This window comes from Sarcophilus harrisii, chromosome 5 (genome assembly GCF_902635505.1).
Source record: "Sarcophilus harrisii chromosome 5, mSarHar1.11, whole genome shotgun sequence".
Lineage (NCBI taxonomy): Eukaryota > Metazoa > Chordata > Mammalia > Dasyuromorphia > Dasyuridae > Sarcophilus > Sarcophilus harrisii.
In genome coordinates this window covers 123,678,989-123,699,898 of record NC_045430.1, presented here as the reverse complement: position 1 = coordinate 123,699,898, position 20,910 = coordinate 123,678,989, and the positions used below count along the sequence as shown (strand labels likewise).

Genomic DNA, 20,910 nt, shown 5'->3' with positions numbered 1-20,910 from the left:
AATTTTTCTCAACTATTATAGTATTCATATGCTTTATTGGAGTAAATATTCTTGGGTAAGAAGGTATATGCCAAAGCAGTGATAGGAAATATTAATATTAATCTGAATAGAGCAAGGAAAAAACCAGAATGCAATCAGATAAAGACAGAATAACTCTGTTATCCAGATACCGATTTTATTTTGTGAATTATCTATTTTTCCCTTTTTCTTACATTGTTTCCTTTTTTGGTCACTCTCTTCCTCATGAGTAGCCCTTCCTATTTCTAGTTCTCTCTAAACAATCCCTGTCCTCTTTAATCTAAGAAATTAAATGCAATCTGAGCCAATTACTACTTGGAGGAAAGGTTGCTTTGGGGATACTAGATGCATAATTTGCATGTGAACAGATAACTGACTCTTTTTTTTAACTACATAGTTATATGATAAGGCTAGGGTCTTAGGTTTAAATCCTATATGGAAAAGTTCGTTAAGGATTTTTTTCTTACTTTTGCAGACTTTTAAATTGTCACCTTAAGTTTGCAAAACACTTTGTTGACTACAGACAAGTGTGGAAGTCAAGAGGGTGGAAGGATCAGTACCATTATTCTGAATTTATAAAAGCAAAAGCTTATTTTATAGTCCACTCATGGAGAGGTTAGCCAGCTTTATGAAATCTCACTTAATTATCTTCACATAGAATAGACTTTAAAAAATCAATTATATTTCTCACTACTAGGTGCTGTTTTTAAAGTTTAGTCTAGAAATTACATTAAAATTGTTTAATAATGGTGCATATTTATTAAGCACATTTTATGTGCCAAGTACTTAAAGACGCAGATATAATTAGAGAAAAAAAGTTCTTGCCTTCAAAGAGCTTATATTCTAGTGAGGGAAAATAACACACAAAAGGAACCCTGGAATTGAATGTTCTGGAGGAATTTCCATTTTAAAAATTAGAGAGGAACTCAGTATTTAGAAGTGGAAATCACAAGAGGGGAAAGATCTTCCAATGTGAAAAAGGCTGGAGAAGAATATACATAAGAGTCAGGAGTGGATCTTCAAAAGGAGTGCCCTTTGAGAATTAGGTGTAGATTTTATCCCTTGATGGCCCTCATGATCTCCCATTAACACAATGAATTGAGAGATGACCACACTCAAGAAATATAAAGAGAAAAATATCATTTGTCTTTACTCAAAAGTTGTAGTAACACTTATAATATCTGTCTATAATCTTTCTGGACCTCGACTCTGGAAAATCAAGTTATACCTTTGGGACCTTTGTCAAGTCTCTCAGTACCATGTGTTTTTTCATAGTAAAATGGTGCTAATTATGGGGTTAATATACTTATCGGACAGAGGATGATATAAAAATGATTGATTAGCTTTGAAGTGTCATCATTCATGTTTTTTTTAATTAAAACTTTTTATTTTCAAAATACATTCACCACTATAAAATTTTGTGTTTTAAATTTTTTCCTTCCCTTCTCTTCTCTCCTAGATGGCAAGTAATCCAATATATATCATTTTTATTTATGAATGAAATGCTTTTCAGAATATTGTAAGCTTTCATCAAATAATGGAAAAAGGCAGCATAATATGCTGGAAAATAATGACCGCAGAGTCAGGAAAAACTGGGTTCAAATTTTGCCCCGGACACAACATGGATGAGTCATGTAGGCCTCAGACAGCTTTCTTTCTTTCTTTTTTTTTCCATTCACTCATATCCTATCAATTTACTTCATTATAATTCAATTTGAACATTTAATAAGTATGTATTATTTTCAGGATATGATAGCAAGGCTCTAGAGATAAAAACTAAAAATAGTAGTCACCCATCTTCAAAAAACTTGGAAAGCTACAATACGTATACATACAAGTAAATACAATGTAATTTAAATAGGGAGAGAATACTAATTGCTGAAGGACAACAAACATGCCTTTGTTGATTTACAATTTTAAAATAGTCAAATAAGACCTATTAACTCTAGGAACAGCCTTGGATACAAGCAAACCTCCTTTTATAAAGCTAGAAATTTATAATTTGAGAAGTCAGGTAATTTGCCCAATGTCAGACAGCTTTCTAAGACCAAGAGTTAGGAAGGTACCAAGCTCCATTCATAGAGGGAGATGCCTCATGATGGAGAAGTTATAGGTCCTTATCCTACTCTCAAAATTAAATCTAGAAATGTGTTCAGTCACATCTAAGTCTTTGTGATCCCATTTGGAATTTTCTTGGCAAAGATACTGGAATGGTTTGCCATTTCCTTCTCCAGTTCATTTTACAAGTGAAGGAACTTAGGGAAGCAAGGTTTGTGATTGTCCAAAGTCACACCGCTAGTAAGTATCTGAGGCTGGAGTTATACTGGGTCCTATTGATCCAAGGGCCAGCGGTCTGTCCACTCTGCCACTTGGCTGCTGCCAGGAAGGTTAAAATTTATATAAAGCTGCAAAGAAAGTTTTCTGGGGATTTTCAGGCAGGTGCCTATTTTTAATACCTTCCCAAAAAATTCTGCAAGCCATTTAAACTCTGTACATGAACTACAAAGACCTATAGATTCTGATACATTTTTGCTATTGATCCTTTTTAAATTAGCTTCTATCTGCAAACTTTCCCCGCTAACCAGGCATCCGATTGGAAGGACATTGGAAATGGACATTGGAAAGAAGTTGGAGCAATGTTTCTCTGCTTCCACTATTTTTTTGGTGTATGAAATAGAGCTGAATTAGAAAAACTGACACATAATAGAAGAAGGTATGAACTTGAGTTAGAAGACCTGCCGCTTAATTCCTGTGTGATCTTAGACAAGTCACCTCTGGTCCCGAGTTTTCTTTCTTTAAAAAAAGGGATTAGATTAGATAATTTCCACTTCTCCTTTTAGCTCTGACATGCTGATAACAGAATGAAAACTTCCATTATCTCTGCACAGCCTGATTTCTCCATCTTCCCATGGCTTAGTGCGTATTGACTCAACATGCATGCTTGATTCCTTTCAGACATCATTCAGCCGTGGTTTTACAAAGAACATGAAGCTTGAGGTTGTAAACCCCAGAAACCCTGGGGAGCTCTGCGTGGCCTCTGTCGTCAGTGTGAAGGGAAAGCTCATGTGGCTTCACCTGGAAGGTACGTACGGTCCCTAGAGCCTTTTAGAAATTCAGAGCATCATCATGTTGTGTGTGTGGGTATGAATGTGGTTCTTCTCATAGTCTCTCCCCCAGCAATCCTGCCTTTGCTCTGCTTTTTATGTAAATGAGTCTTAAGTTATTCAATATTCTTAAGTAAGTGAAACTAATCAAATATAAATTCATTCTGAGCCTCTCTTCTTAACTAATAATTTCATGAAATGAGATGTTGGTGAGATAATTATGTTTGGAACACAGTGGTCTTTTTGCTTGTATGATCATAAAAGCTAATGCTACAATCAGATTAACATGAGTCACTGAAACTGGAATGTTGGGGTCTTATTATCTAGATAAAATATTTGCATGTTTGCCTTATTTGTTTGCATTATTTTTGCTTCATTATCTTTAGTAAAGGTTTTGTTTTGTATTTTCTAAAAGGGTAGAATGGATTGGCTTTTATCTCAAATGTGTAATGAATGGGATTTTTAGCTGGATTCTTACAGGTCTACATAGATCACTCCTTATGTATGCTGTGTGTGGGGGTAGAAACATGATCAGTGGAGTTGGGAAGATAAAGAATTGTATTTTCTGAAGAGGGAGCACTAATGAGATTTTGGATACCTTAGAGATAAATCTATAGTTTTCAGTTGCCACTTTTCCAGGAGGAAGTAATTAGAATGGATTTGAGCTTTAAAAAACTCACCAACACTTTGTTTTTCCATAACATCTAATATTGTTATTTCAGACACTTAATAAGATAAGTATATCTCTTTGAAAAGAAAATGAAAAAAATTAGCTTGTGTCAGTGTATCGGAATAATCTTGCCTCTCCAGACCTGTGATTTTTATCTTAGAAGGCCTTAGCAACATTGACATCTAAACATAAGGTTTGGAAGTTAGTAGGGATATCTTTGTCTTTCCCTTGCATCCCTTTTAATATCCCTAGAAAATAATTCTTAACAAAATCAAAGCTTCCTAGGTAGGTCTATAGTTTTCTTAATCTCATTCCCAGCCTTAATGGAATTTTACATTTTAATGTTGGTTTGGAAAAGGTGGAGAGCAATGTTCTAGGCATTAACTTTTTAAAAGAATTCTATTTATGTTGGCACCATTAGTTCCCAAGAAATACTTTAAAATTCATTAACACTTAATTTTAATGACTGTTGTCATTTGGATTGTAGTATTGACTTTTGTGCTCATGCAATCAATATGCTGCACTTTGAGGTCCGGTTGAATAATATAATAATCCTCTAAAATGTCCAGTTTCTCAGGTTAGCACATCTCAAAATGGCATGGCCTGTTAGGGTTAAACAGAAGAGAGAGAGATTGCATTTTGTTTTCATTACCACATTTAGGACTGAGTTGGCTGTCCTCAGAGAAATAAGATTTTTCTTGTATTTCCAAAACACTGAATTTAATTTGCACTGGGATGAAACATGTATTCCAAGGCTTAAGGTTTGTTTACATTCTTTCTTTGAAAACAAAAATGGTAAAGTTGGAAGCCCATGTTTCATTATTATTTAACACATTATGTTTAAAATTCCTCTGCAGTCATTATTTATTTAGCAGCTTATATTTTCAGAGTGCTTTACAGCTGTTAATTAGTTAACAAACACAGCAGTAATAGTGTCCTGAATTTTATAGGGGGGGAAGTTAACAGAGCCATTAAGATGTTCCTGAGATTCAATTTCAAGGTTTTTGACATTCTATCTATTGCCTAGTCTTCTAGACTCCATAGCCTTCTGGTTTTAAAGTATTTACAAGTAACAGCTAGTGTTTATTTAATTTTTCAAGCCATAATCATCTTGTTTCAGTAGTCTACTTTTGTATGCTCTTATGCTTTGGAATATTTCATTTAGCTTTTCTTTAATCATTCCTCATGTTTCCAAAGTATAGTTACTTGCCCATAATGTGAAGTCTGGTTAATATAGAATAATTATACTAGATTTGGACAGTGGAACTTTCAGCTTTTTAAATCATATATAGGTATTTAAAAAATATCTTTCAATCTAGTATTCTAATCTTTTTTTTAGTAAATTGTTTTTTATTTTTTCCAATTACATGCAAAGATCGTTTTCAACATTCATTTTTAATTCCAATTTTTCTCCTTCTTTTCCATCTCTCCCCAAGATGGCATAGTTGAGTACAGAGGAAGATGACAGAAATTATATTGAAAAAATGACTCAGAAAAAAAAAAAAACACAAAGGCTTTTTAGAAGTCTCGTGCCTTGATATCATACACAGTTTCTTGCATGAGAGGCTTGGGGATGTGGTGAAGACCATAATAATGTGATGTTATCATGAGATAATATCACAAAAAAAATAGTTCGTTGTAAGTGAAGGGAAATGTCTGGTTATTGATGTGGGAAGTTCTATCTAAATCAGCCATACACGCTTGCATGCATGCATGTATGCAACACTCAGTTAATTAGATCCGAGGTTAACATCATCATGACATCACTGCATACAGTTAGAATGGTTTCAACCTGACACATTAAAATAAGCCATTGGGGTTGGAAAATGGAAAAAAAAATATTGATCTTAATTACCAACAATTCCAGAAAAAATAAAACAGAGAAGAAAATCATTCATTGCAACAAGGAAGCATTAAAGGTCCCAAAGCCGTATTAGCTATCAGAATGCCAAAGGATAGGACATGGCAGCCAAGGCCTATTCTGATTTAGAATATCAGTATATATCTGCAGAACTCTACAGAGGAATTAATTGTTCAGAGCTACATTTACTTACTAGTATAATATCACAAGAGCAAGGATAAATCTTCAAAATTCATGGCATAAAGCCAAACCATATGGTAGCTTGAGGATATTAGTAGTTATCCTCCAATTAGGATATTGATAAGCTTATGAGAAAATAGAATGAATATTTTACAGCCTATTATTGTCATATATACTGGAGGAATTTTTTCCATTAGGAAGTAGAAACGGTACATAAGAAGATAGCAGAAGTAGTTGGATCAAATTCTGATGGACGTGGCTCAACAATGAGATGATTCAGGCAGTTCCAATGGTCTTGTGATGGAGAGAGCCATCTGCACCCAGAGAGAGGATTGTGGGGACTGACTGTGGATAACGACCTAGTATTTTCACTCTTTTGGTTGTTGTTTGCTTGTATTTTGTTTTCATTCTCATTTCTTTTCCTTTTTGATCTGATTTTTCTTATGCAGCATGATAAATGTAGAAATATATATAAAGGAATTGCACATGTTTAATTGATATTAGATTACTTGCTATCTAGGGGAAAGGATGGGGGGAAGGGAGGGAAAATTTTAGAACACACTTGTGGTTTCGCAAGAATGAATGTTGAAAATTATCTATGCACATGTTTTGAAAATAAAAAGCTTTAATTGGGGAAAAAAACGTTGGATCAGATCAGGTACACACTGAGGATGTGTGTAGGTTCATGGTCTCCAGAATAACCCCTAAAATGGCTCCACAGCATGGTCCCAAGACATGATCTCTCTGTGATTTGCTAAACAGAGAATAAGATGTTGACAGACTTCTCTCTTTTAGAACCATTCACTAGGTTACTTAGCTCTTCCTCTACTGTGAAAGCTCCAAAACATATTCCCCATCAGTAACTGGCTTCTCAGGGCACTTAGAATTAAACCACCTGGATCACTTATATCAGTAGTTATACATGTGCCATTGGCAAATGTTCCATCCCCATTATACTTTCTCCTTGCCCTAGATGAACTTCTCAGAGGATAGACTATTTGTTAGGGCAGTGATGGGTGAATGAGAGACCTCCTACCTCCTCGGAGCTCTTTTATACTTTATGTGAGGCAGAATAAATCATATGAGATGACCAAGAATGAATGGCTTGCATTCTGCATTCAGATAACTCCCTATATTATCTTCTCCTCCAAATGATACTCCTTTTTAAATTTTCCATATATTTTTTTTTTTTTTTTTGAGGGCTCTTCCTTCCTTTTCAATGTCCCAACTTCATTGCCCATCTCAACTCTTGGTTAGCATTTTCATGTCTTCCCCAAATTTACATCATCTTCCTCACACCCATCCCTTTTCACTCACATAGCCAGCACCCTCATTAAAACCTTAATCACCTTGTGTGGATTAAATGCCCTTCATTTACATACTTACATACTTCATTTACATGCATCTTTTACATACCTGCCTAAGTGATTTTCCTTAAAAAAAGTGATTTCTCAGTGTTGGCTCTACTACCAAATGAGAACTCCTTTCTTTGGCATTTGCAATCTCTCACAACCTGGCCTCAGCCTACCTTTCTAGCCTGATTATAAATGACTCCAGTTCTGCACTCAGGAACTTAAACTGATCTTGCTGGTTTCTCACACTCAGAGAAATAGTAAACCATTCCAGTGTCTTTGCCAAGAAAACTCCAAATGGGCTCATAAAAAGTTGTACACAACTGAAATGACTAAACAGCAACAAATTAATTATCTAGACCAGTGGTTCTCAAACTTTTGCTTTCAGTATCTTTATCCTATTAAAAATTATTGAGGATCTCTCCAAAGAGTTTTTGTTTATCTGGATTATATTTATAGACATTTACCATATTGGAAATAAAAACTATTTTTGAATTTGTAGACCCTCTAAAAGGGTTTCAGAGATCCCCAGGATTCTCTACACCATACTTTGAGAACCACTGATCTAGATTGTCTGTTTAGACTGGACATTATATTACGTGTTGCTTCTATAATTGAATAGAAGGAAGAGACTAGGCTAGATTTTGGGAAAATGTACCAGACTTTTAACAATCTCAATACAAAATTCCATATATTCAATAGTTTTTTTTTTTTCCATGATGATATTATGTTGCCAGACCTGAATAGGAAATTAACATATGTAAGTGGAAGTACATAAAGAAAGAAAATGAATTTATATTGAACACTTTCTGGCAAGTTGAAATCAGTTCATTCACTTTTGTTTCTGTTTTGTACATGTGAATTTATACAGAGAAAAACATGGCTCCTGCTGAGAACTTGTTTTCTGACTTTTATGATCTGTTATTTGATTGTTATAGTAATACTCAGTAAAACAAAAAATCTAAATAAAAAATAATGCTCTAGGTTAGCTACAATGATTATATACAGTGAATAATTATTGTTATTTATTTTTTACAAATCTATAGGACATGCATGAAGTATTTTTGAAAATAATGCTGTTGCTGAAAAATATATATAAATAGTGTTATTGGAGAGTAAAAAATCAGCAATATTTTTTATAATTGCCATTTTTTGGTCATTTTTAAAAATGTCTATTTTGTGCATATTTTATGTTGTACATTCATTGCTACATTGATACATACATGTATGCCATTTATAAATATAAAATTTTGGGAGTATGTACTTAAAAAATGTTTACAGATGAGGATGCATAATTAGAAAAGTTTGCTGAACACTGATATAGATCATTATTATATTGAAAATGTGAAGAGGTCTATTTACAGGATAGTTCAAAGAAAAGATCCCAAAAGAATAGAAAAAAATCACAGATGACATAATTACTCTGAATAGGTAATTGAGCGTGCATCAATAATGCTTTTTTTTTCTCACACTATTTGCAACCACTATAAGAATGATAGAGATGCATATTGAGAGATACCTTTGATGGATATGAAAAGGGGGAAGGCAAGCTGTTATAAATAATTCTCTACAGCAATTTCTGTGTGTGCAGTGGCTTAACTGACTGAAATGTGCAGCAAATACAAGATTCCATTGTGTGTATTTGTTCATTACAGAAAAGCATTTGATTTAATAGAACAAAGCTCATCTTTAAAGGGTTTTCTAAGAAGAGGTCAGTCATACATATGTTAAAATCATACAATATTCTTTGAGAAATGTAGCCACAAAGATATCTTTGTTCAGTGATTCTCTGATGATTAATGTCAGGCATTAAACAAGGGAAATGTATGATCACCAAAGTTGTTTGCTTCAGTCTTGGAGGAGATCTTCTACAAAGTCCAAATGAAAGAGGGATTCCGTATTGATGATGAAGTATTCCAGATGTTGCTATTGGTGTTGTATTTATTGAATCACACCCTTGTAGGGCCTTACTCAAAAGAGATCTTTCTGACAGAACAAACAAAAACTGGGTTTTAAAGAAAAAAAAAAAACCCAGCTATTAATCATCCTGAGCAAGTGGTACAGTGGATAAAGTACAGGACCCAGAATTAGAAAGTTCAAGTCTGCTGTCAGATACTTAATACCTCTGTGATTCTGGACAAGTCACTTAACCCTCTTTACCTCAGTTTCCCCATCTGCAAAATGAGCTGGAAATGAAATAGTAAACCATTCCAGTGTCTTTGCCAAGAAAACTCCAAATGGGCTCATAAAAAGTTGTACACAACTGAAATGACTAAACAGCAACAAATTAATTATCTAGACCAGTGGTTCTCAAACTTTTGCTTTCAGTATCTTTATCCTATTAAAAATTATTGAGGATCTCTCCAAAGAGTTTTTGTTTATCTGGATTATATTTATAGACATTTACCATATTGGAAATAAAAACTATTTTTGAATTTGTAGACCCTCTAAAAGGGTTTCAGAGATCCCCAGGATTCTCTACACCATACTTTGAGAACCACTGATCTAGATTGTCTGTTTAGACTGGACATTATATTACGTGTTGCTTCTATAATTGAATAGAAGGAAGAGACTAGGCTAGATTTTGGGAAAATGTACCAGACTTTTAACAATCTCAATACAAAATTCCATATATTCAATAGTTTTTTTTTCCATGATGATATTATGTCTGTGAATCTCAAAATAAAAGAATCCAAGTTGTGGGTGATTCTAAAGCAATAAAGAACTGAATGGTAGATTTGTGTGTGTGAGAACGAGTATATTTCCAATTGTAACCAGTGCATAGAAAGGGAGAATAAGGAGTATCACTGAAGGAATTTATTATTGGAAAAGGAGATAGGCTAGCCCTGTGGTGAGAGGGAAGAATAATGTGATTGACAGGTTTAGGGCCATACTGATACTATTTTTCAGTATATAAAATGATCTGGAGTTTGGATTCCATAGTATGTTTGAGTAAATTTTCAGTATCTTTTGGAGAACATTGACAAACCTCAGATAGGATTGATTACTCTAATGGAAGGGGAGACATGTCAGAAGAGATCCCAGATTCATTCAATATAGTCTAAAGCTAGCCTTTATTCTGAAAGGTTTAAAACAACCGAAAAGCTTAAGAAAAATCAGGCCTCTCACCCATCACTTAGAAAATAAAAATTCCTGCTGGTCTTTCCTTGATTGTTTGCCCTTGTTTCGCATTTAATGTTTGAAGTGACAGATTAATCATACTTCTCATTAATCATAGCTTCACATTTATTACGTTTTCTTTTCTCAAGTCTGGGTGAGGGGGAGGTGGGGAGCCAGTGAAGGTTCATTCTGGTCACTTTGTGACTGTTAAATTATTTTTATGATAGTGGTTTTTCTGATTATAGAGCATTAAAATCACACTTTAAATTTGCAAAGTGGTTGTCACTAATTATATTAGTTATTTTTATGCATTAAATTGATTTGAAGTATTTTTACCGAGTAGTTGATGGACCACTTTTAGATAATTAAAATGATCATTTTGGTATAATGGTTGACTCCTCTGAAGTTGCATATCCTTTCAAGGGCTCGTAAAGGAGCAGATGTTGGAGGGTGAGAAATGAATAACAGATTTGTGAGCAGGGTATTTTTATTTTAGGTGCATACTAGGAAATGATTCCAAACTCTTTCAGAAAATCTTCTGACAGTCATCAAGAACAATTTGTGATGATGGGATTTTGTGTTTGGGAATGGGTTTTCTTTTATATAAACATTCTGCTTTAGATAATCACTTCTATTATTGTCATCATTGCTATTATCATTATGACTAATATTTACTGTCAGTGCCAATAGCATAGTAGCCACATTAAACCAGTCATAGGGGAAAAAAAAATCAAGTTGCCTTATATACATTTCAGATTTTTTTTTTAGGGCAGACAGGAATTCTGAAGCTATTCAGCAGACCAGCTTGCCCTTATGATTCCTTGTCTTCCTTAGCTGTGAAGTTAGGCAGCTAGAAAGCTATGTATCTATTGCTCTTGGAGGTCATGTCTCCTGAGAACAAATGCCCCTAGACTCTTTTTTAAAAACTTCATTTTTCACTTCATGCCAGGATCTAATCAGAATTCCATGCCTTGTTCCCTGTAGCTAATGTTTACAACAGATCATTTCTTTGAAACATTTTTGTTTTTTTTAAATAGAAATTTTTAACCAGGACTACCAGAAGAAATAGCACAATAATAATATTATACTAGAATGATTTCTTCTGAATTTTTAAAAATTGCAGTTATAGAAATAAATCTATGTGAGAAAGGAGAAATCTATGTTTGAATAACATGTTTTCCCGTGCTTTCACTTATATTTACACATAACCAGTCAGTTAATAAAAACTTCTTAAGCACCTACTGAGTTTCAGGGAGGAGTTGCTGAAGATAGATAAATGCACTAGGTGTGGAATTAGGAAAACCTGTGTTTAAATCTGGCTTTCAGATGCTTTCAGATTGACTGTAATCTTGGTTAAATTGTTTAACCTTGCCAAATCATTCCAGAATCTTTGCCAAGAAAATCCCATGGACAGTGTAGTATTGGGATGCTGTGGTTCAGGAGTCATGAAAGGTCAGATACAACTGAATGAAAAAGGTAAAAAGCAAGTCCCTGTTTTCAAAGAGCTCCCAAACTGATGGGAAAAACTATATGAAAATAACTGTATATAGGATACATTGGAAATACTCACTAGAGGGAAGACATCAGAATTAAGAGGGATTAGAAAAGGTAACATTTTAAATTGGGATTTGAAAAAAAAATTTAGATGAAAGAGATAAGGAAGGGTGGGCATTTCATGCATGGGGGGGACAGCCAGTGAAAATGGCCAGAATTGTTCTCGAAAGAGCAGGGAATCATTGGAACAAATGGAAGTCCTTCTGTGAGGAACAGCAAGAAAACCAGTGGATCACAGAATGTGTGTGGAGAAGGTTTTGGGGGTGTACCTATGGATATATGTGACATTTTACATAATTTGTGAACTTGAAATATTTTAACAGTGGCAATAAAAATTTCATGGCTTCAGAAATTTTTATTGCACTGTTAAAATGTATCAGGTTCACAAATCACAGTAATTTTGAAGATCCTCCACTTTCATCAGTTTTACCTAATTCAGTTTTCTTCCTTGAGCTTTGGCGAGAGGATAGAGTAGATCAGAAGTGGCAGTGAGAGTGGGAGAGAGAAGGGAGATAGAACTGAGTATTACAGAAGCAGAATTGCATGGAGACTGAAGGACTTGATAGAATATTTTTAAAAGCAGCAAAAATTAAAGAAAGAGATTTGGGGCTGTAGATATATACCCGGAATGGTTTCCCCCATATATTTATATAAAAATACATATATGTCATATGTATTTATATATATATATATGCACAATATGTACATATATTTAGACCTAAATACATAGATATTTATTTATATTTTACTTTGAGACATTAGAGAACTTTATTCATGTGAAATATTGAGTCTTCCTCTCATGTACCTTTCACCTTCTGGCACACAGACATCTGACTTCCCTTGTACGATTGATTACTGGCTGCCATTTCCAGTTCTGCTTGTAATACTACTTTTTTCCCTACAGCCCTACACCCTACCCCCCAAATCCCTGATTCTCAATTCATGAACCGTGATCAAATCAACTTTGTCTTTATTCCTTGATGTGGTATGTCTGTCTATTCTTCTAACATACACTCACCCTGTCTATGCAGACCTAATTGCCTCTCCCTAATCCCCACTACCATTTTTATTCTCTCCCTAATTAGAATATATTCTTGTTTCTTGTGGACTTGGGACTACATTTGCTTTTTGTTACTTATATCCTCAACATTTAGTATTGTGTTTGAAATATTGTGTTTGACAGAAATAAATTCTTATTAATTCATTTATTTTCCTTAGGCCAATTTTCCTTAGGTTATTTGTAGGCCAGTGGATTTAACATACATTGTTCCTTGATGGAACAGTAGTCTCTATTGATCTTGGCAAGAGGTAGACTTTTTTTAGGTCCAAAGAACTCAATCCATTGAATAGAATTGAGGATCAGATTTGCTGGGTCCCAGAAAGAGATTTGTTTGAGCAAGGAGAAGTCTTGCTAGAAATTGAGAATAGACCCATCGACCCAATTGTCTAAACCCAGACTAAGTTAGAGAATATTGATCTGTAGTCAATGAAGAGACTTTGCTAAACAAGTAAATGATATTGGTACGTAAGTTTTGTAATCAATACACAACCATTCCTCTTCCCCTGTGGAAGTGACGTTCTTGCACAGTGAAGGTGTTCTCTGTGGCCATTGTTAGGTGGCAGGATTGGCTGCAATTGGATCTTTCTCAGGTGTCTACCCTTAGAGGTAATATTAAGTGCCAGAGAGAAGATATGAAGTATAGGGATGTGCATGAAGATGCAAATCAAAATTAGAATGAAAAGCATAAAGTTTGCAATTTTGTGTGAAATCCATGAAGGTTCAGGGAACAAACTAGTCATTTTATTAGTGTCCTGGGAAGGGCTTATATGATTTAAATGTATTTTTTTCCCCGATTGGCCACTAGTCTAGATATATTGATATTTATGTCTTAGCAAGTTCAGAAAAGCCTTTTACAATTGAAAAGTAAACTAGGTATCCCAGCCAATAACATTTAAGGAAGACTATTTAAATGAAAAGTCTGCTCTAATAGACGTTGGAAAGACTTGGAGTGGGCATGTAGGCCAGTATCCATGCAGGGATGAATCAGAATATTTTGTTAAACAACAATAACACCAGTATGAGGAAAGGTCATTGATAAAATTCAGAAAAATTGCCAGTGAGTGCAGCAGTATCTTTGTGTGCAATAGAATGATCCAAATAGTGGCCCAGCAGTCTAAAAGTGTCATAGGGGTTCTTTTGTGAGATTATGGTGTTCTGTAGACCAGTGAATTAACATACATTATTCCTTGATGGAATAGTAGTCTCTGGTGATCTTGGCAAGAGATAGACTTTTCTAGGTCCAAAGAACTCATTGCATTGGACCTGTTGGATTTATATTTAAAAACAAACCTATAAAAACTATCAGGCATCAACAGGATTTTAGGGTTTGAGGCCTTAAGAGCATTCTTCTCTACTATTTAGGACAAAAATGCATATTTGGTGGAGTTGTGAAATAACCCAACAATTCTGGAGAGCAATTTGGAATTAAGCCCAAAGGCTGTAACTGTACAAATCCTTGACCCAACAGTGACATTACTGAGTCTTTATCCCAAGGAAATCATAAAGGAGGGAAAGGCACCCACATGTGCAAAATATTTGTAGAACAAAGAATTTTACCTTGCCATTTTTGGGGAGAGTAGGCCATCATAGAATTAAGTTTAATTGTGTATATAATTATGTGTTTGTGTGCACTGGGAAGTGAAATTGGAAATAGGACATTGTCAGACATGATAGATTTTAGTTATCTTATCCTTTGGAGTTTTTTAGATTTTTTTGTTTGTGTTTTTGTGACTTGAGTTACTTGGTTATTTCCAAGTAGTCCAATCTGTTTCATTGCCCACTGATCTGACTGTTGGACTCATGAATGAAATAAATAGCATAGGTACTGAGTCACTAGAAAGCTAGTTGGAAATATATGTTTCTATTGTGAATAGCTTTGTTGGGAGCCAGACCGAAATCTGCCTTTAAGTGGGGAATGAAGATAGTTTAGAAGGTTGAAATTTACTGAAAAAAGGAAACATTTTGCAGCATTGTCATTTTAGGGAGAAAAGACCATGTTGATATTAAACATACCTATAAGCAAATGATAGGAATTGCTCTACCCTACTTAGATTTATAAGTGTTTGCTAGTTAGTCACTACAAACATCAGTGAACAATTAGGTCACGATGACATCCTTTTTGAGTAGAAGTGGGAAGAGGAGCTGTGCATAAATAAATGAAAACATATATTCATGAATAATGGGAAAACAGATGTGAAATGCTTTGTTAACTAGAAGTGCTTTATAATTGTTGACTATTATGATGTGTTGATCTGAATGTAATAGAAAATGAACACTTCTATCCCTAATCATATCTATCTTATACAGAGTGGCTGTGGACATCTTGGATTATTCAGTTTGGGAGAATTACAATGGATTGTAGGATCATGATTCTTAAGAGTTGGCACAGACCCACAGGTGGTGGGCTTTGAAGCCAGATTTCCTACCTCATTTTACAGATAAGGAAATGGAAACCTGCCAGGATGAAGTGATTTACTTAATCATCAAACCTGGATCATCCAATTTCAAGCTCACCACCCTTTTCAATGTACTAAATTGCCATGGTTTCAAGTAGCAGTATTAGACTAAAGTGAATTTAGAATTTGGTTTATAGGTAATGGTTAACATTTCAGATCTAGGTGGTGACAAAGAGCCTCTTTGGTCAGTCAAAATCTACGTGGCAAATTTTAATTCTGTTTTTGTTTTTTTTTCCAAAATACAAAGAGCAGACTCCCTCAGATTTACCAGGGAGATATCAGAACAGGTTAGGGGAACCCATTCCGAACTATAAACTTGTTTGGTTATTTACCTGTCTAGACATCATAAAGATCTCTTCCAATAAAAATAAGTAAAATGTGTCCTATAAATGACAGATATTTGTGATACTGTACTGTTTATAGCTTTTGACTGTAAACTCATGGAGAGGGCAGAGCACAAAAAGCCATGTCTTTTTACTTTAAACTTTATAAAGCACTTTGTACCATGAGGCACACAGTAAGTGCTCATGAAACAACTGCTTATTGATCTTATAGGTGATTGCAATCAGGAACAAACAGAAGATTTATAACTTTTTTTTTCAAGATGGCACTTAAGAGTTTATAAATTCTAAGTCTTAAATGTGGAAAGGACCTCAGTGACCATCTATCTTGTGTAACCTGTACAGAACAAGAATTCCTTCCATCCAGCATTTCCAGCCTTTTGTTTGGAGATTCCTAGGCAGTCCATTCCACAGTTGTTTGTATGGCCTTCGTTGTTACTTTCTCCTTATATCAAACCAAAATTTACCTCTTTCTTGTTTCCACCTGCATCTTCCTAGTTCTACTTTTGGAGACCAAGCAGAATAAGTCTTAACTCTTTATTGGAAAAGATCCTCAGGCTGGGAAAGATTTGAAGGCAAAAGGAAAATAGGGATGGCATAGGATGGAAGAGGATGACATAGACAACTTTTGGGGAAATACGTAATGACCTTGGATAGACTTGGGAAAAGACATAGGGGAAGATAGAAGGCCCTGGTTTGTTATGTAGTATTTGAGATCACAGAGTCAGAGACTACTGGACAAATGAACAATAAAAACTAGAAACCACTGGGGGTACTTTAGGTTCTTGATTCAGTGGCAACTTTAAAAAGAAGTCTTTTGTACATGATACTCTTAGGCTAATTGAAAACAGCTATCATGTATTCCCATGAATTGATACTTTTCCAGGCTATGCATTCCTAGTCGATTGAACTGCACCTCTTATGACATGTTCTTGAAGATAGTTCACTATTCTTGTTGCTGTACTCTAGATTCTATCTTGTTAATGTCTTTCCTAACATATGGTGCTAAGACGTGATCTCAGTATTCCAAATGTGTTTAGAGGATAGAAGAGAGAATTCTATACATATGTCTCATAATTAAGCCTAAGATCATAATAGCTTGTGTGGCTGCTATATCATACAATATCTTCCTTATAGTAGGAATTTAATAAGTACTTCAGTTATTAGTTCATATCAACTTTATAGTCTGGACTCCAACATCTTTTTTACATGAACTATTTTTTAGACTACCCCCATCATCTATTTATGAAATTAATTTTAATCTTAATGTAGTTAATATTTGTATCAATTTATATCTCTATAAATTTATATCTTTACATTTATTTATATTTATTGCATTTCATCTTATAAACTTCATCCCAACATTCTAGCATGTTGAGATAATTTTGGATCCTGATCGGTAATCCTCCTAGCTTTGTATCATCTGAAGATTTAATAAGCATAATTTTCATGTCTTTATAGAAATGACTGATAGAAACATTTAATAGATAGAATTAAAGGGTTTGATCTCTTGGATACTCCATTACAGACCTTTTCCCAAGTTGACACTAGTCTGTTAATGATTATTTGTATGTCTGGCCACTGAAACCACTCTAGATCAACATTATTGTATTGCCATCTAGCCCCTATTTTTGTGTCTTTTCCTTTTTTTTTTTACTTTGCCAAATGCTTTGCTAAATTAAGAGTAAAATAAATCTTTATTATTTCCCTAAGTTACCAGTATTAAAATTCTCCTAAAAAATGGAATGAATTAGTTTGATAGGACCCATTCTTGAGGAAATTATATTGGCTTTTAATGATAAGAGATTTTCTTTCAATATATTAACAAACCATTTCTCTAATATATGTTCCCAGAATTTTTCCAGAAAACAAATGTAAGTTCCTTGGTCTATAGTTTATACATTTTGGATTCTCTCTTCTTCTGAAAATTATCACATCTGCTTCTTTGTTCCTATAGCACCATCCTTCATGTCTTTCAGAGATTATGTATATCAGCTCTGCATTCACATCTGCCAATTCTTTCAGTACCCTGCCATATAATTCATTTGGGTCTACTAACTCGACTAAAATACTTTGACTACATAATGAGAAGACAAGGATTTATTGGAAAAGATCCTCATGTTGGGAAAGATTTGAAGGCAAAAGGAAAAGGATGGCAGAGGATGACATAGACACAACTTTTGGGGAAATACGTAATGACCTTGGATAGACTTGGGAAAAGACATAGTAGAAGATAGAAGGCCCCTGGTTTGTAATATAGTATTTGAGATCACAGAGTCAGAGATGACTGGACAAATGAACAATAAAAACTAGAAACCATTGAGGGTACTTCAGGTTTTTGATTCAGTGGCAACTTAAAAAGAAGTCTGTAGGAAAGTGCCTTAAATATTTGACTCAGCTCTAAATCAGTGATCCCTTGCTATTTCACATTATTTGCCAATGACTAATGATAAAGGTATTGGATACAGGTTTGTCCAATTTGGAGGTGACACAAAACCAAGACTAGCGGCTAACATATTGGATCATTGACTCAGTATTTAAAAAGATCTAGACAGGCCAGAATTTCTCAGCTCCTTTTTTTAAAAACACTAAATAGCATACCTCAAGGCAAGTCACATAGCCATTTATGAGAAATTCAAAGAAGGTACCAAAAGTCAATACAGTTTCTCCCTTCCCATTCTGTTATCATTAAAAGTAAATAAGGCTTCTTAGTTAATAGAGTAGAAAACACCTTGTATTATGAATAAGTGATGCAGTTTATATGTTTTTCCAAAGTTAATGAAGACAACACCGATTATGTTTTAGCAAGGCAAAAAATGAGGATGAGTATATGTGGAACACCTGCCTTACAGCTAAGGAAAGTGCTTTGTAAAAACTAAAGCCTGCAGGATAAGGACTGGGGCTTATGGTTTTAGTGCTGTAGGGAACTCCCCAGAGGGAAAGTTCCTATAACAATTCACTTTGGCTTCTCTGCAGTGTAGAGTCCTAGAGAGTTGCCCAGCACACAGAGAACTTCTGATTTGTCTAGCTGAGATTGGATATAGATTATCAAAGGCAGACTTGAACCAAAGCCTTAATTTACAGCTATTCCTGTATTCATTCCCTTATATTGCCTCTCTCTAACTCTCATTATTAAATTCTCCTTAGCACCTGTACTCTAATAATAAATGCTCTTAATTGCCTTCAACTTTATACATATGTGGAAAAAGCAAGCTGTTCATCAAACCTTAAAACATACACAAAAAATGTGAGCAACACATTTTTTCCTATGATTATTTATATTATTCTTACCTCATCCGGATTCCTTCAGATTTATAGACATTCATAAAGGGGAACTTGGACCAAATGAGATAAAAACCAGGATTTTGAAAGGCAGGTCAGTAGATATTAAGGAAATTCCCTTAGGTATACATTAAATTTAATTGCAATCCTAAACTTCAACATAATAATTTCATTTCTATTATGTTTTTATTTGTAGAAGTAGCAGCATAAATTTGAAATATGCATATATTTTGTGAAGTATTCTTACAGGGAGCTCCTTAGTTTATAATAAAAAACAGAAATGAAAGGAAAAAGAAAAAGCATCTTATGCTACCTAAACCAGAAATGGTGCCAGAACATAAAAAAATGCTCATCACATCAAGTACATTAAAAACAGGGAAGATATGCTTGCCAAGTGAAATTTTAAATTTATTGAAATAAGAGTATAGAAAAAGATGTTTTAGTTAATGTGCAACTTTGAGATTATTTGCATTTATATCGAACTACCTAGCCTTTATGTTTTAGGTCAGAAAATCCAAACAATCCTAGAATTTAAAGTTGCCCTTAAGGAGATGGTGATCTAGAGTTAAGGTTCATTTGAGCCATGTAGTGGATTGTGGATATGTTCCATAAAGAGCATTGGTACATTTTGGCAGTAAAATAACACTTTGCTATTACACTATATTTTTCAACCTGTAAAGGAAAAAAAAAAAATTGATTTTATCATGACCTCTAGAGTTCTCTTCTGGCCTAAGCTGGACCTGAAAGCCCAATTTAGTACCAACTGGCTTCTGGTCAATCAAGTCGAGTCATTCAGACCTTAAGGTGAGATAATTAGGTGTACTATAGAGACAGTCATTCTTATAGTATCCGAGTAGCTCAGTGTTGCCTTGCTCCTGTGCCTCTAAAGAAAGACTGGAATCGATCTGAGCTAACAATTACTAGGATGAAGGGTGAGTGTCCAAGGCATTGTACCATGAATTGGTCAGATGTACTGTTATGCTGTCATGTTCTGAGTCTTATGGGGTTAGAGAAATAAGATGTTCACTCCCAGAATTGGTTTAATGTCAGATTGCCATTTTTAAAGCATATGCTAAGATATAAAAACCGAGTTTTTAGCAACAGATTTAAGGGACTGCACAGCAAAATCCATGCACTGATGAGATTCAGAGAATTAAAAGTGAATTAATATGTTTGGGGAATAGATTGCACAGGATCTTGAAATGTAAGTCGGGCACTTACATCATATATTCTAGAGTTACCTAAAACAAAAATTAAGATTTTTTTTCCTTTAGTAAAGTAATAATGCAAGACATCACATGCCTGTTAAATCAACCTGTTTGGGCAGGCAACTAGTTGATGAAGTTAATGCATTCAGCATAACTAATTATATCCCTTTGTCTGACATGCATTATGCCCATTTTTATTAGTAATAATTACCTTTCTCACTTCCTTATTTCTCCTTTTTCTCATTCCAACCCCTTTCAGATTCTGCCATCACCTGTGCCTTTAAGAGGGTAAATATGGTTTTCCCCTTTTATCATTTTTCTACCTAAACCATTTTCTTTTGATGAAAGGTTTCTTTGATTCTCCTGTATGTCTTCATTCTTCTTTTGACTATAGTTTCTGATATATAGAGATTGTATAATGAGGTCTGAAGAAAGCATGTTCATTGAATAACAACCAAATATTTGTACTTATAGCTGTTGAGGAGCAAGGCAAAAGGCTGAAACAATGCCATTTTTCAGTTCTTCCGAGGGTCCAGCCAACTTGTCATCATTTTGTTTCTTCATTCCTTTGCATTGACTTTTGCAGAAAACATCTAAATTTAGACTTTGTTTTAGTTTCCAAGGAAGTAACGAATAAAGCTAGAATAAATCTGACTCTCGGATTAATGTTGAACTGAGTTACAAAGAGAAGATTATGGAATAAT

General features: G+C 34.4%; 1 protein-coding gene across 2 annotated transcripts in view; it reads left to right on the top strand.

The window, feature by feature from the left end:
* SFMBT2 (Scm like with four mbt domains 2) overlaps positions 1 to 20,910 on the top strand; it is a 295,646-nt gene that overhangs the window by 196,179 nt on the left and 78,557 nt on the right. For both annotated transcript variants that reach the window (XM_031938506.1, XM_003771404.4), the window contains exon 11: positions 2,974 to 3,100. In XM_031938506.1, coding sequence (XP_031794366.1) covers positions 2,974 to 3,100 — 127 coding nt within the window. The remainder of the gene's footprint in view (positions 1 to 2,973; positions 3,101 to 20,910) is intronic.